This window comes from Mus caroli, unplaced genomic scaffold (genome assembly GCF_978045245.1).
Source record: "Mus caroli unplaced genomic scaffold, Mus_caroli_1 scaffold_17, whole genome shotgun sequence".
Lineage (NCBI taxonomy): Eukaryota > Metazoa > Chordata > Mammalia > Rodentia > Muridae > Mus > Mus caroli.
Window position 1 is genome coordinate 16,716,388 of NW_028227272.1, and position 14,427 is coordinate 16,730,814.

Below are 14,427 nucleotides of genomic sequence, written 5' to 3' on the forward strand. Positions count from 1 at the left end.
AAAAGAAGAGGGGGGACTGAATTAGGGGAAATTTAGAGATCAAGATATGGGACACAGCAGAGGCCCTTTTTTAAGTAGTTGGGAAAGCCTCAACCCCTTCTGAAAATGTATTAACCATGAGTAAAAGGTAGTTATACCCTTTTTACAGGTAAAATCCAGTTGCAAGTCCATGGAAACCATCTGGTGAATAGAAAATGGTAGAGTCTAACGTTTGAATTGAGGCGGATGCTTCTGCTGGTATCATGGGAGTGAGGTGAATCCCTTAGGAAGTGTATGTCTGAAGATGGAGGGGCTCGGGAGAACACGAAAGTAAAAATCAAACAGAAGCTGTACTCTGAGAGGCCAGGACACCAAACCATTGAAAGAGTAAAGTAATACTTACAAAAACATTTTCATTTCAACTTTTAAAACTGTATTTTATTTTTTAAAATGTGTATGTGGCATGGGTTTATTTGTGTGTCACAAGAATGAAGGTCCAAAGTCTTTACCAAATGAATTCCGCAGTCATTCTCCACTTTTAAACTGCTGACCCACACTCTCCCAGCAATGGCTCTCTGTTTTCATTTACTGAGGCAGGGGTGAACTGGAGTCATCAACTCCGGCTAACTGCCCAGCTTGCTCTGGGAAAGCCCTGTCTCTGCTTCCCATGTACTGGGACTGCAGGCAGCTACCATGCTTGCCCAGATTTCATGTGGACTCTAGGGCTCCCAACACTGGTCTCCATTCTTATACAGCAAGTGCTTTATCCACACACAGTTCTACCCCCAGCCAGTAAACGGCAGTGAGAGTTCTAGTCCAAAGTGGCAGAATCAAAAACTACACTTAAGATCTAGGGGAAGCAGGACACAACTTTCACCTCTTTCAAAACAAATGGGTCTGCCCAGACTAGTCACAACAGACCTCTCCAGTGGGAGATCTTAGGAAATGCTCTTGACACACAGTGGCCTGAAAAGCTCCAAGACCAGAGTTCTCTTGTCGTTTATGTACAAAGAATAAAAGGGAGACAGCACAGAGAAATATCTTTATTCCCTTATCTTTAGCAAACTTGCCAGAAAGAGACACCAGCCGAATTTGCAGTTGGCTTCCTGTTTTCCTGTCTGAATTAGGCAGTATGGTGGGAGACACACTGACTGGCATGGAAAGACCTGGATTTATTTTGGCTTAGCTTCTTGCTTCCTGAGAGACCCATTGAAAACTGGTCTGTGTAAAACTCCTTTTCCCTTCCTCTAAGACAGGCATGATGCTATCTGGCAGCAGGCCATTACCATAGCTAAGTAAATTACAATGGGTAAGTGTCTGGCACAGGCCAGGGTAAGTAGGCATGTATGGAATGTTAAACATTACCCTTCGTCCTGAGGTAGTTCACACAAGCATTCCTGGCTGGTCTCACATATCCCGATCTTTGTCTTCCTAGGTGCCCCACGATGAACCTTAAGCCCAAGCCAAGCCTATGGCTCACAAGGGACGGCGTGGGCAAGCTATGGTATAGAATCAGTGCTCAGAGACTCCAGGGGTAGTCACACAGACACTGCTCCAGGGACAACCCTTCGGATGTGAGTATATGACTTCCTGATGGTGACACTGCCATGATGTGATACTCCTCGTGGCAGCACACATTCCTCAGTCAGCTTCTGAGCCTCAGGGTCCCAGCAGAGCACAGTGGCAATGACCTCATTCTTCTCGTCCCTCCCACCCGTGATATACAGCTTGTTGTTGCAGGGTGCGATGCCACAGCTGGCTCGCTCATGGCTGAGCTGTGTCACCAGACACCAGCTGTCTTCCAGAGGGCTATAAGCGTAGAGTGCTCTCATGGCACCACCTGCGAAGAAAGAACATGCGCGCTGGCCATCTTTCTGGGTCTTTTCTCATTAGTCACAAGAATTATACTTCCGATTAAGCCAAATCTACCATCTTACACAGTATCCTGATGGCTTTCTTTCAAGAAACCCTGAATGTATTCCCAGGCTACTAAGCTCAAGAAACTTCATCTCCTTTAAATTCTGATCCACTGGGAATCTGAGTCTAAAAGGCACATGACTTAGCACTGCTGCAAAATGTACCCTGAGACTGGCTCCCTGGGAGAATGCCAGGTACCTCAGCATGGCTACTTTCTGATCATCTGTAGTCAAAAGCACTAGAATCATAATGGTTATAAAATAACAAAAGGACCACAAACGCAGGGGTTTATAAAAGTCCTCAACCTGGCATTAGCTAGGAATGGCATCTCTTTATAGATTAAGTATGATCTAAGATACAATCTGGCTTGCCTGTCATGATACTGGACCTTGAAACCTTCAGGAGCCTGACCACAAACAAAGTCCGAAGCAAGGGAAAACTGTGTTACCCCTCATGTATTTCAGTGTTTTACCTCCCAATGCCTTCTCTAATTAGCTCTGATTAATCACTGATTGTATTCTGGCACCGTTTAATTGGTAGTTCTCTGGTGCAGCTGCACATTAAAATCAGCTAGAATTTTAAAACTTACAGCTGTACTACTCCCAGACGCCTCTCTCCCTCCTCTCATTTCACATATCTGATGGAAGGCATAGCTACCTTATTTTTATAAAAAGGCTCCCTGGAAATCCTAGGGAATGATCAGGACTGATAATTACCATCTTTAACAATTACATGCCACCTGTGGTCTGGCTGGCCAGGCTTCCTCTCAACTAAGTACATTTTTTTTTTCAGGTCACTAAAACCAAGCAGGAGAGTAACATTCCCTTGATCACAAACTAACAGATACAAATGTTTCCTACTTGCTGAGCACTTTTTCACTGCATATTTCAGTTTCCATATATTTGTTATCTTTGCAATATAACTTGACTCTTGCAGTGACTTCTGGCCTCTTCCTCTGAACTACCATATCTATGCTTTGTCTGGCTGTTTCTATCTCCAGGACTTCTAGGGAAATCCCACCAAGACCTAGACCAAATCCATCTTCTCTTTCTTTGCATCCCCATCCATATCACTCAGCTGTTGTCAAGAGGATAATATCTGGTCTCCCAGGTGGCCATGTGGGTAAGGGGCTACAGATATGTAAGAAGTCATCCTGACTCACCAACAACATAGATGTGATCCTGGAAACTCACTGCATTGATGCATTTAGCCTCTACTGGCATGGCTGACTTCAAAACCCATTTATTGGTGGAAGGATCATAACACTGAGTCTTGTCTGTGGCCAGCTTTCCATTGGGTCCTCCTCCAATGACATACAACTTCTTCTTGTGGCTGGTAGCTGCAAAAGAACTGACATGGACATGGAGGGGTGCAGCCTGCGGAGGCAGAGGGCACAAGAAGTCAATGTGCTGCTCAGATTGCTTGAAAGGCTCACAGAACATACTTGGACATGCTTTGGCTAAAATGACAAAACCCATGGCTTCCCCTAAAAGTGCAAAGAGAAACAAAGCCCACCATCTTTTTTAGAGCAAGCTGAGTATTGGCTGTTTTGGCTTGCTTATCCTGGAGTCCAGGGAAAGAGGAATACAGGTAAGACTAAATGTCTATATACATGAAGTCAGCATATTCATATTCATTCAATGGCGACTGGAATATGAGGTGCCAACAATGGTTTAAAGTTATGCACATATACAGATACTCACAATCTGGGGAAACACTGCAGATCTGAGGACTAGGGCAGATTTGTGTTTCTGAAGTTTGTGATCCCCAGGATACTAAAGAAGACCTCCAAGAATCTCTTGTCAATTTGCATAATCCTTTAGCTTTGGGGACTAAGTGATGGGACTTGATGAGTGAAGATCTCGCTTAGGCCCAACCCCCATAGGTTCACCAGCTTTAGCTGGATTGCCTTGCAATGTGATGATAACTTTTCCTTGGGCCCAAAATGACCACCTTTCAAACTTTCTGAAGCTTGAACGTGATCTGATAGTAAGAAAGAAAATCTACACTTGAGAATTATCTGGAAACACTGGAGCTAAAGTTAGTTTCCTTGTCCTGAGGTAGTTTTTAACCAGCAGTGGCTTTGCTGAGACTCACACCAAGGCCTATAAATGGTTCATTATTAATGAGAAAATAAATATGGCTGACTTCTAGCCATAACCAAGTGACTTTGGGTGCACAAATGGTGCAGGAAATGGATCCTGGAGTTTCTGGTATGAAGAGGAACAGAACAGAAAGTATCTGAGGAGACAGACTCTGGGCCAGGATATGCCACCAACAAAGCTAAACCATCTTAGGGATAGGCTCAGCCTTCCCTCTATAGCTGAGACTCTGGCTAGCACAGAACAATGCCCTGCCATCTAGACGGGTGTTATTACTGGAACTAGATTAGTAACGTTGATGCCATGGCTACTAGGAAGAGAGCAGGTCAAAGCACCTGAGGGAACAAAGTAGGCAAAAAGCCTGCCACCACCACATGCAGTACTTTTGTTGAAATTATTTATAGAAACAATCTCCCATACCTCTGACCAGCAGTTGTGGAAGGGGTCATACGTCTCCACATTGTTGATCCTTTGTAAGCCATCAAAACCCCCAAGTACATAGACTTTGCCACCCAATACGACCATCTTATGCCTCCAGCGACCTATGTTTAAATATTCGATCTGAATCCATTTGTTGATGGAGGAATTGTACTTCCAAACATCATGCTGTGTTTCTTTGCCACCTACAAGAGACACAATGAATTTTAAAACACCAACTAGATGTCTCAAAATAGTTTTCCACAACATTTCCCAAACTCTAAAAGTACTAAATTTTCAGATGAGTCCAAGCTAGGGCGAGATAAGGTCTGATAGGAGGGACAAAACAAACTCAAAACAGTAGGAAGCCTTGCTGGTTGGGGTGGGAGCTGTGCCACAAAGGCTGGGATGATGAGCAGTACTCACACCACTCAAGATGGAGAGCAAACCGAGAGGATCCAGGAAAGGCTTCAGTGAGGTCGGCCTTTTGGTGGGTGGGAACCCACTAATCTAAGGTTTGTGCCCCAAAAAGGCTGGGTAGGGCTAGTAGGACCTTGACACCCAGGAAGTTAGAACATAAACAGTAGTCTTAAACTACTGCTTATGTTCTAAGTGTACTTATTTATAAAAGGGAAAAAAACAATTTAGAAGAAATTTTCAAGAGATCTTACAAAATTATTCAAGCTTATATCTTCAATCTATATAAAAGAGTAAATGGGATAAAGAGTGGAATCCATCTCTAGGTAGAGAGGAGACTTTGCCTCTTCTCAAGGGTTAATCCAGTGGAGCACCTCAGGAATCTGGCCATGGGCTACTCCCAGGAAAGCCACTCTACCTTAAGACAATGTGCCTTTTCCTTTCCAGAGTTCCCACCCCTGGTGCCTTCCTAGTCAGGCAACCCCTTAAGCCAAGTCACCATTAGATGGGGCTGCATCTGAGGCCCAACTAGTTCTAGTGCTTTTGTCTTTTTCTTTCAGATGCTGGCTAAAGGTGTAAAGTCCCTAACCAACACTGTGGGACTCTGTACTCTTTCTAAAGCTCCCCTGCCTGCCTGCCTGGAAGCTGTTTGTGCTCAGCAGTCTGTCCTCCAGATGCCTTATCTAAAGCAGCAAGGCTTTGGTTTTTCTCTCCTCCTTTCTCCTCCTCCCTTCCAGGGAACAGTGAGAGTTACTGCTTTCCTCTCCTGGAGTTTCTTTTAGACTCTAATAAACTGTCCTTAGCTTCCATTTGAGTTTATTCTTAAAATCTTTTATCAGTAAAACCAAGAATCCCAAATAGAGAATACTGACTTCCTGGGTGCCATCTGGTGGCTCTTCTGGGGCTCTCTAAAATTTCTAGCAGCACCTCTTGATCATTTTTTTTAATTATTATTATTTCTTTTGCTGGCAGAGCAAAAGAACCCATTCCTGCACCCCCGAGACAGCAGCAGGAATTGTCCTATTTTTAATTAATTTTTATTATTAAAATATGAAATGCTGACAATTGATCATTTGAAAGTGAAATGGACAATATTTCCTTTACAACTCTCTTGGAACACAAAAGTGTGATATCTAGCTCAAAGACACATGCTTGTGAATTTTTATAGATGCTTCTAATAGTCCTCCAAGACTGCCCAACTCCCAGCCACCCCCATTATAATGATGTAACCAGTATGCAGAAATGAAGATAATTTGATGAGATGCTTGTGACCCTCAGTCTTACTACTGAAATGAAACCATGGACCCCAAGAAATGAGAATTACTCCAGGGATCTCATCTTGGAAGAAGAAAAAGGCTAAGTGTCTAGCACCAGCCAAATCAAGAACTTGTCTGCCAGAAGGAGATTTCATGGAGTTCTAATAACTTTTTAGAACACCTTGTCAGACAAGATCAAAGACAAGATAAGAATGAGCTTGTGATGGGCAGCACCACAAACTTGACCAGGCCTGCTTGGAAGTGCATATCCTTGACCCTCTACTCACATTCATCTTAGCACGTATGGCGATGCTATGTCTTTAACTGCAGCACTCTGGAGGCGGAAGCATGGAATCTCTATGAACTTGAGGCCACCTTGGCCTATACAGAGAGTTTAATGCAGCCAGATCTACATAATGAGACTATGTCTCAACATAACAAATCAAAAACCTATAATTTCAATTTGGGTTCCCAAAGATGAACTTTAACAGGGTTACAAGATATTCTTCTTTCCAATATGGTCACATTGAACAAATCTCCTCTTTTTGCTTTTTTGCTATTAATTTGGCTGTTTTAATTGGTTTCTTGAGTATATGTGTGTGCAAGCCTGGCTCTCCAGGCTGTGCCTCTGAGTTTAGTCCTAAGACTGCAAAGGGCTGCACTTCCTTTCTTAGTGTTGTGTTCATATTCCCTGAACATCTGCCTTTGCTTTGTACCTTTCAAAGGCCTCTATTTGAGACATTTTGGGTAGTACTAAAGATTATAAAACACTATGTAAACTTTCAATGAGATCTTTATTAAAAGACAACAACTGTTATGTTTATTTAGGGACTTAACACCTAGTTAGTTTGGAAAGTATATTGTGTGCACATATGAGAAGAGCTGCAACTATATATGTTCAACCTCACTCAGGTTATTTATGTTTTCCATTCTTTTAAGAGCGCTTAGGGAACCTAAAAGATAATCCTAACATTCACTGGCAAAGCTTTGTGTGCTGTGAGTGACGGAACACACTAACCCCACATCTATTCTGTGAAAGAAGGGCATACTGATGGCTCTTCCCAGTGAACTCTTTGTGGCCTTTCCAGGCTAAGTCTTTCTAGAATAGATGTGTCTTCTCATTCAGGCCGTGTGTTGGAGATGGCAGAATCAAAAGACAGAAGAAACCTGAGTCCCTGAATGCCTAAGTTGAGCAATGGACTCCTGACACCACCACTCCCACACACCCTTGTGTTCATTCATTAAGTGGGACTTTAAGTCTTGTCAGAAATAACATTACTTATCCTAACAGAATATAAAAATATTTTATAAAAATTAAAACATGGGGAACAGAAAGACTGCCATATTTTACTTTCTATTCTCTGTATTGTTCAAATCCTACAACATTGAATAATAAATGAAACATGTAGCCTAATCAATATTATGAACTGTGGGGAGCAGGTGTGGCAGCAGTCCCAAGAAGGCGCCAGGGACTGCAGCTAAGTCGTATGACTTGCACCTGACTTCCTCATATAAACCACAAACATCTTGAGAGCTGTGCAGGTGTACCAGGATACCGGTAAATCCATCTTGATGGAGATATGCCCCTGCTGCCCTGATTAGCTGAAGCTGCATGCCTGGTGAGGTGGCGTGGCGTGCTGTGCGTGGATGAGAACTGAGAGTATATAAGAATGAGGGGCCCAGGGTTTGGGGGGAGATATAAACAAGAAGAAACAGGACTGAATAAACTGCTGTTAGAAGGACTTGTGGTCATGTCATTCTTGCTGGTCGAGAGCGGACACGACAATGAACAAACCTAAAGAATAGCTGATAATAACCTCTGAAGGACACTAAATACATAGAAGAAAGAGGAGAGTCTTTGCAACCACCTTTTGATCTGAATGAGGACTAAGACTTGGGCCTAGCCTCTGGATTGTGACCCTGTCCAACACTAGGATGTAACCTTCATTACATTCTAGAATATCTCTGAGCTCTGTTTTCTCCAACCTCATAATATACCCTCCCTTACTGTTATTGGTAATTGTGTATTGTTAAAGTACAGATTTATGTACTATAAAGTAACAATGGTGGAGACTGTGTCATTCAAAAATATTTATTGAGCATTACTATGTGTGAAAAAGATAGTGCTAACTCTCATGGAACTTTAAGTCTAAGAAGAAGACAAACGCAAATAATCATTAATGATTAAGCAACAACTTAGTAATAAAAAGGTATTGTATTCCTCAGTACTTCAGGAGAAGTATATTGTAGAATGTCTATGAAATTTGGGAAGCTCAGGTTTGTGGAAAGATAAGACATATCTCTAGTACTACATCCACATCAGTGCCCTGAGCCTGTAGCAGACTGAACAAGCCCCAACATAACTTTCATTTTTGCTCCTGCATAAGGGTTAGAGCTGTCTGTCCTCACATATCTTAATATAGTGTTGCTCATATTTCATTATTTATTAAGTGATAATGTTTTCTCCAGAATAAGACCACCTGAGCTCCTGGTTCCATATTCTGACCCAGACAGAGCGAGACCTCTGTGAACTCAGATATTCTTACAGGGTAGTTGGTTGGTTTTCCACTTAGGAAAGGGAAGGATGCTTACTACTAGGGAACTGCTTTAGTGCTAGCCTCCTGCTTACCTGATATGTAGACCTCATTTTTTAATGTCACACATGCAAACTCCACCCACTTCTTATTCTCACTCTCCAGTTCATGCTCTGTCAGTGGGAGCTTGGCCACCTCCAGGCGACTGCGCCTCAGGGGGTCCAGGCAGGTTACCTCTGCCACAAATCGTTCATCCTTTGTACAGCCGCCAATGATCATGAACACCTCAGACTGGAACTCATGCATCCTGGGCTTGGTGCGCTCTGAAATAATCTAGAAACCAAGAAGAGGACATGTAAGCAGAGGAAGCACAGCATGACAGTGCAGAGCGTAGGCTGCGGAACCACAAAAAAGCAGGCCACAATCTCCACTCCACCATTGTTGGCCACATGATTTTACCTCCTTGACCATTTCATCATTTGTGTAATGACTATTTGATCTTAACTACCCAGTAGGCTTGTTGTATTAAATGGCATAATACATGGAATGTGTTGATCCAGGGCCTACTGTGTAATAGGTACTGGATAAATGTTACCTGTCATTTTGTGCTATTTTAAGACAAGAGTTTATTTGCCATCAAATGCATTTCCTGACTCTTTTACTACCTTGTCTGAAACCTGAACTCCTGGAATGAAAGTCAAAGTTAACATTTACTCAATACCTATTATCATAATGTAAAAAAGAAAGAACAGGGTGGCAAATCCATGAGAAAGAACTGACACACATCACCCTTCCAAAGGGCTTTATTGGTGGGGGGAAGGGGGGGGTGCAGGGAACAGTAAGCCTTCAGGTCCAAAGAGGAGCTTCCTTGAAAGAAATAAAGAATCATGACCACAGACAGCCATAATGTGGCCCTGAAGGGGTGTGTGTGTGTGTGTGTGTGTGTATGCCCACGTGTGTGTGTGTGTATGTATATCTGTATATGCATATGAGAGAGACAGAGACAGAGGCACAGAGACCCTTTGTATATGCATGTGCAGTTATATATATGTGTGTGTGCATCTATGTGTGTGTGTGTATGTGTGTGTGTGCATGAGAGACAGAGAGAGACATACATCACCATGCAGAAGATCTTTATAAGGAAAGGGAGCCCTGCAGGAGACAGCAAGCCTTCAGATCCAAAGAGGAACTTCCTTAAAAGAAATAAAGCTCCTTGACCACAGACAGCCATAACATAGCCTAAAAGGTGTGTGTGGCTCTGTGTGTGTGTGTGTGTGTGTGTGTGTGTATGTGTATGTGTGTGTGACAGAAATAAAGCCTTTGTTTCAGAGCCTGAGAGTATAAACAGTAGGAAATCCATAGAGTAAGGATGGGACAGGAAGGATAAAGAATTTGGAGACACTTGAAAGTATTATGCAATGAGTTGGTACCAAAGACAAACTTCGCTTCTCTGCAGCTTTCTTCCCAACATCAGCCTGGTTTCTGTCCCCAACCTACAACATAAACAGGCATCCTTGTTCAGTGAGGAATTCAATACTGTAGGCAATGCTTCAAGGACAGTCTTGTAATTTACTATAAGGACAGTCCTTTTTCTCTAATGGATCCTTAGCACCAGGAAAAACAGTACATGGATCTTGTGGTCTTCTATGAGTCAATGGATGGATGGTTGGATGGATGAATGGATGGATGGATGGATGGATGAATGGATGGATGGGCAAGACAGGTAATCAAGGCCTCTGTGTGGACTACTTTTTATGATGTAAATCACTGCAGTACCTAGTCTCCAAAATGGCCTCAAATAATGTCCTCCTCCAAGGACTCAGAGCACATGTACTTCCTTCCATACTGTCCAGAAGCTGTCTCTCTAACCAAAATATTATGGTACAGATGATGAGGAGAAATTATGAACAGTTTTATGCCACTAAATCCAGCTACTTTTATGGATGGAGAAATTCTCTGCAACTCCATTTGAGAAGAAACAGACACTACCAGCATTAACGTGATGCAATTTGAAGTGAAAACCTCCTCTCTGAAAGAAAATCTCAGGCTTGAGAAATGCTATAATACCAAACACTCAGGACACCTGTGAAGAATAGGTAGGTGACAGGTCTAAGAACAACTAAAAAGTAGAGAGATCCACACCAATATGGGGACATTCTCTAGAGGACTCCCAGACAGATACCATTCCAGACTTTTGGCTGAGGTTTCTACCATAGCCTGCAGATGAGGTTTTCTGGCTAATCTTAGAGCTTTCATTCACACAGTGATAGGTACACAGGAGGTTTCATGAGTGTAAAATCAATAGCAAATTCTGCCTATAATATAGTTTTCTTGTTAGCTTGTCCCTTCACTAAACCCTGCCGTGTCTTTATAAGATGCTAAGTAAAAGATATCTTCAGAAATTGCAAAAGAGAATAAATAAATAGGTATAAATGCTTTCTTGGTGCCCATTTAATCATAAATATTGAACATTCTCAACACACCAGGGATTTCTAAAATCTAGAGATGAAAAGTTCAGTAGGCCCTAGTTCCTATTGTAACAAGTTGCAAGTTTAGACTATTTACAAGATAATGAATTCAATGTTTGCCAGGTGGTATTTGGTTTCATGACCAAAGATTGAACCAATGACCATAAAAAAACAAACGGTTCTTTGGAGAAGGTGACCTTGGCTTGAATTTTAGAGTAGAAGCAGAAGTTAAGTAAAGGAAGAAAAAAGAAAACATTTAGCTAGCATCTGCCTTGTTTAGGAACTAGATGCAGTCCATCAAAACCACAGCAGAATGTATACATTTAAACAATTAAACATTTCACAAAACAAACAAACAAACAAACAAACACACATTTCAACAATTAAATAAACAGAAGCCACAAGTTTGATCATAAGAGTTGGAGGGAGAAAAGAGAAGAGGGGAAATTATATAATTATATTTTAATTTAAAATACATGTTTAAATTAAATTTGTTTTTAATTGAAAAATAAAACACGAACACACACAATAGAAGTGGATGGTAAATTATGGCAGAGACCTGGGAAGGAGATATTTCATCAAAGTGGAGTTTAGGGAGCTTTAGCAGAAAGAGTGGGTATCTTTCTGAAAGTGATGAAGAGCCAGTAAAAAGGTCAGACCAGGGGTGAAGTTGACACCTGCAACTTCCACCATACCAGGGGTGGGAATGAGTTGGAGGCAGGACAGACTGGGAACACAGTGATGAGGTCTAAGGGATTTCCAGAAATTCTGGGAAGAAATGATGAGACTGTGAATCTAGGCAATGTCAGAATAGATAACAGATGCAAATTCTCACAAGAGCAGAGAAAGGAAAGAAAGTAGAACCCCTTTAAAATGATGATTTGACTAGACTGCACACAACTGGACAGAGGACGGATGTGACAGGCACAGGGCCATGGGTGTCCATGTCTCACTTAAGCCTCCCAACAGCTGTGTGAAAATGTGATATCATCCCCATTATATAGATCAGGGATCCCCAGATTCAGGAATGATGGACTTGTGGACAAGAGTCCCTGGATAATGCCTTACATTCCCAACAAAATGCAATACCTCTCAAGTCCAACTCACCTCGTTGCCAGAAAGGTGGTACATCCTGGCTTCCTGAAGCAGTGGGAAGACTTCAGGACACTGTCTAATAAGAGGGTCTGCTTCGACCATCTCCACGAAGTACCACGGATCCAGAAGTGGTAAACGCACATTCTCGAGGACACAAGGGAGCAGGCAGAGTCGTTCAGATTGTTTGTGCCGGACCCAGCTCATCACAGTCTCAAACACTTGAGCCTCCTCAGTCACACACAGGTCGTCACTCCTCAGGATGTGGTACAAAGTGTCCGCAGGAAGTTCAAGGAACTCCTCAGAATTCAGAATCTGAACAAAGTTTTGAATGATGTAACTTTGGACTTGCATCTTTAAACTGTCCAAAGAATGTGTGTCTGCCAGCCTCAGTATTCCAATACAATTTTCTGGGTTCAATGCTTCTGTGAGAAAGCTGGCACAGGCATCCACCAGCTGTAAAAACTTAACAAAAGAGAAGAAAGTCAGACCAGAAAGTGATCATCCCAGAAGAACATTTATCAGTGAGTTGTGTGTGCCAGCCAAACTCAGACACATCCTAAACATACAACAGTAAGGGATGAGTCTAAAATTAATACATTCCCATAGCCAACAACTCTATAAATAATTTTAAAAATATGTTATAAGATTACCTTAAGTCATGTGAAAATGTGGAGATTTTTCAAATCTCTTCATCAAATCTGATCAAACCTCTATTTTTATTTTATTTTATTTTGTAGTGTTGAGCACATCATCACATGTGCTAAGTAAATATTCTGCCATTAAGCTATATTTCCTACATTTAAGCCATATAATTAAATCATCAATTTACAGAAATGATATAGAAGTAAATAAATGTTAAATGATACCATAAATATACATTCACCCATACCTATATGGTAGGACACTTCATGGAACAACTAATTTAATTTCTTCTGTAAATATGCTACAAGGGGAAAAAAGGGAGAAAAGAAGGAAAAGAATGTAAGAACCTGAACTCTGCCTACATCTACAAGTCTATGGACAGCACAAGATGGATTCAGTGGGTTGTTTTTAAAAGAGGGATCATGAAGTTGGAAGGAAGGATGAGGGATCAGGGTGAATCTTGAAGGAGTTAGAGAAGAAGTGGGGTGTAAACAAGATCAAGAGACATTATATGCATGTATAAATTATCAAAGAATAAAAATACGATATTAAAGATGAGAGATTAAGGAGATAATTTCAACTTACTTCAATGTATGAGCCATATTTGGATCACTGATTTAAGCAACAAATTAAGTCAGAGAAATGTCTACAAGCACTAATATTTAGGGACATAAAAATTATTATTAATTTTAATATCAATAATGACCTTGTGATTATTTTAAATAAGAATCTTTATCTTTTGAGTTATGGAGATGTCTGAGCAGATAGAAGCACCTGTTAATCAAACCTGATGACCCAAGTTCTGATCCACAGAACCCACATAAAAAAGCTAGGCTTAGTGATGAAAGTATCTGCTATCCCAGCACTCCCTATGGGAGACAGAGACAGGAGGATGGATTGCAGCACAAGGGCCTGCCAGCCTGGTTAACGTATCAGTGACAAGGTAGCAGGTAAGACCCAAAACTCAAAAGTAGTCCTCTGACTCCACACTCAGGCTAGAGCATGCATGCACCTGCACCCACACACAACACAAGGACATACACACATATCTCCCTCCCTCCCTCCCTCTCTTCCTCCTTCCCTCCCTCCCTTCTTCCTTGCCCCTCTCCCTCATAACACTTTTAAAAAGAATCTTTGCTTTTTAAAGACATAGCCGGAAAAAGTAGCTGTGTACTGTGGGCAAAGAAGAATGATCACGTAATTACATAAGCATAGAGAAGAACTAAAAGGTTATAAATTAAACTATTCCATGTATAAATATCTGTCTGTCACATATCTTGTGGCAAATTAAACTGAAATAAACCACAGAGCCCAAACCTCAAGAACTAGCCATTAGTGTCCATCTCCCACTGACTTTCACAGGACTCTTCATTCCAGGACCCAGGGGAGCAAGAAAGCCCTAACTGAAATCTACTGGCCCCAAACAGAAGAGGAACCAACCATGGCAGGGACACACAAACTCTCTGAAAGATTCAGAGGCTGCCCATGCAGTTGCCATTCATACTCAGCTGACCAGAGTAAGCCATGATGCAAACTCTGCCACCAAAGGACAATAACTCTACACAGTAACTGGCCCCACAACAGAATATAATTTAAGGCA

At 41.8% G+C, this 14,427-nt stretch overlaps 1 protein-coding gene across 1 annotated transcript in view; it reads right to left on the reverse strand.

Annotated features, from left to right (window-relative positions):
* Positions 1-204: 204 nt before the first annotated feature.
* The window catches only part of Klhl6 (kelch like family member 6), a 39,712-nt gene continuing 25,489 nt past the window's right edge, over positions 205-14,427 (reverse strand). The window contains exons 3-7 of the mRNA XM_021185382.2: positions 12,198-12,647; positions 8,718-8,955; positions 4,419-4,621; positions 3,059-3,272; positions 205-1,819 (exon numbers count right to left, since the gene is read on the reverse strand). Of these exons, the coding sequence (XP_021041041.1) occupies positions 1,518-1,819; positions 3,059-3,272; positions 4,419-4,621; positions 8,718-8,955; positions 12,198-12,647 (1,407 nt within the window). The 3' untranslated portion in view covers positions 205-1,517. The remainder of the gene's footprint in view (positions 1,820-3,058; positions 3,273-4,418; positions 4,622-8,717; positions 8,956-12,197; positions 12,648-14,427) is intronic.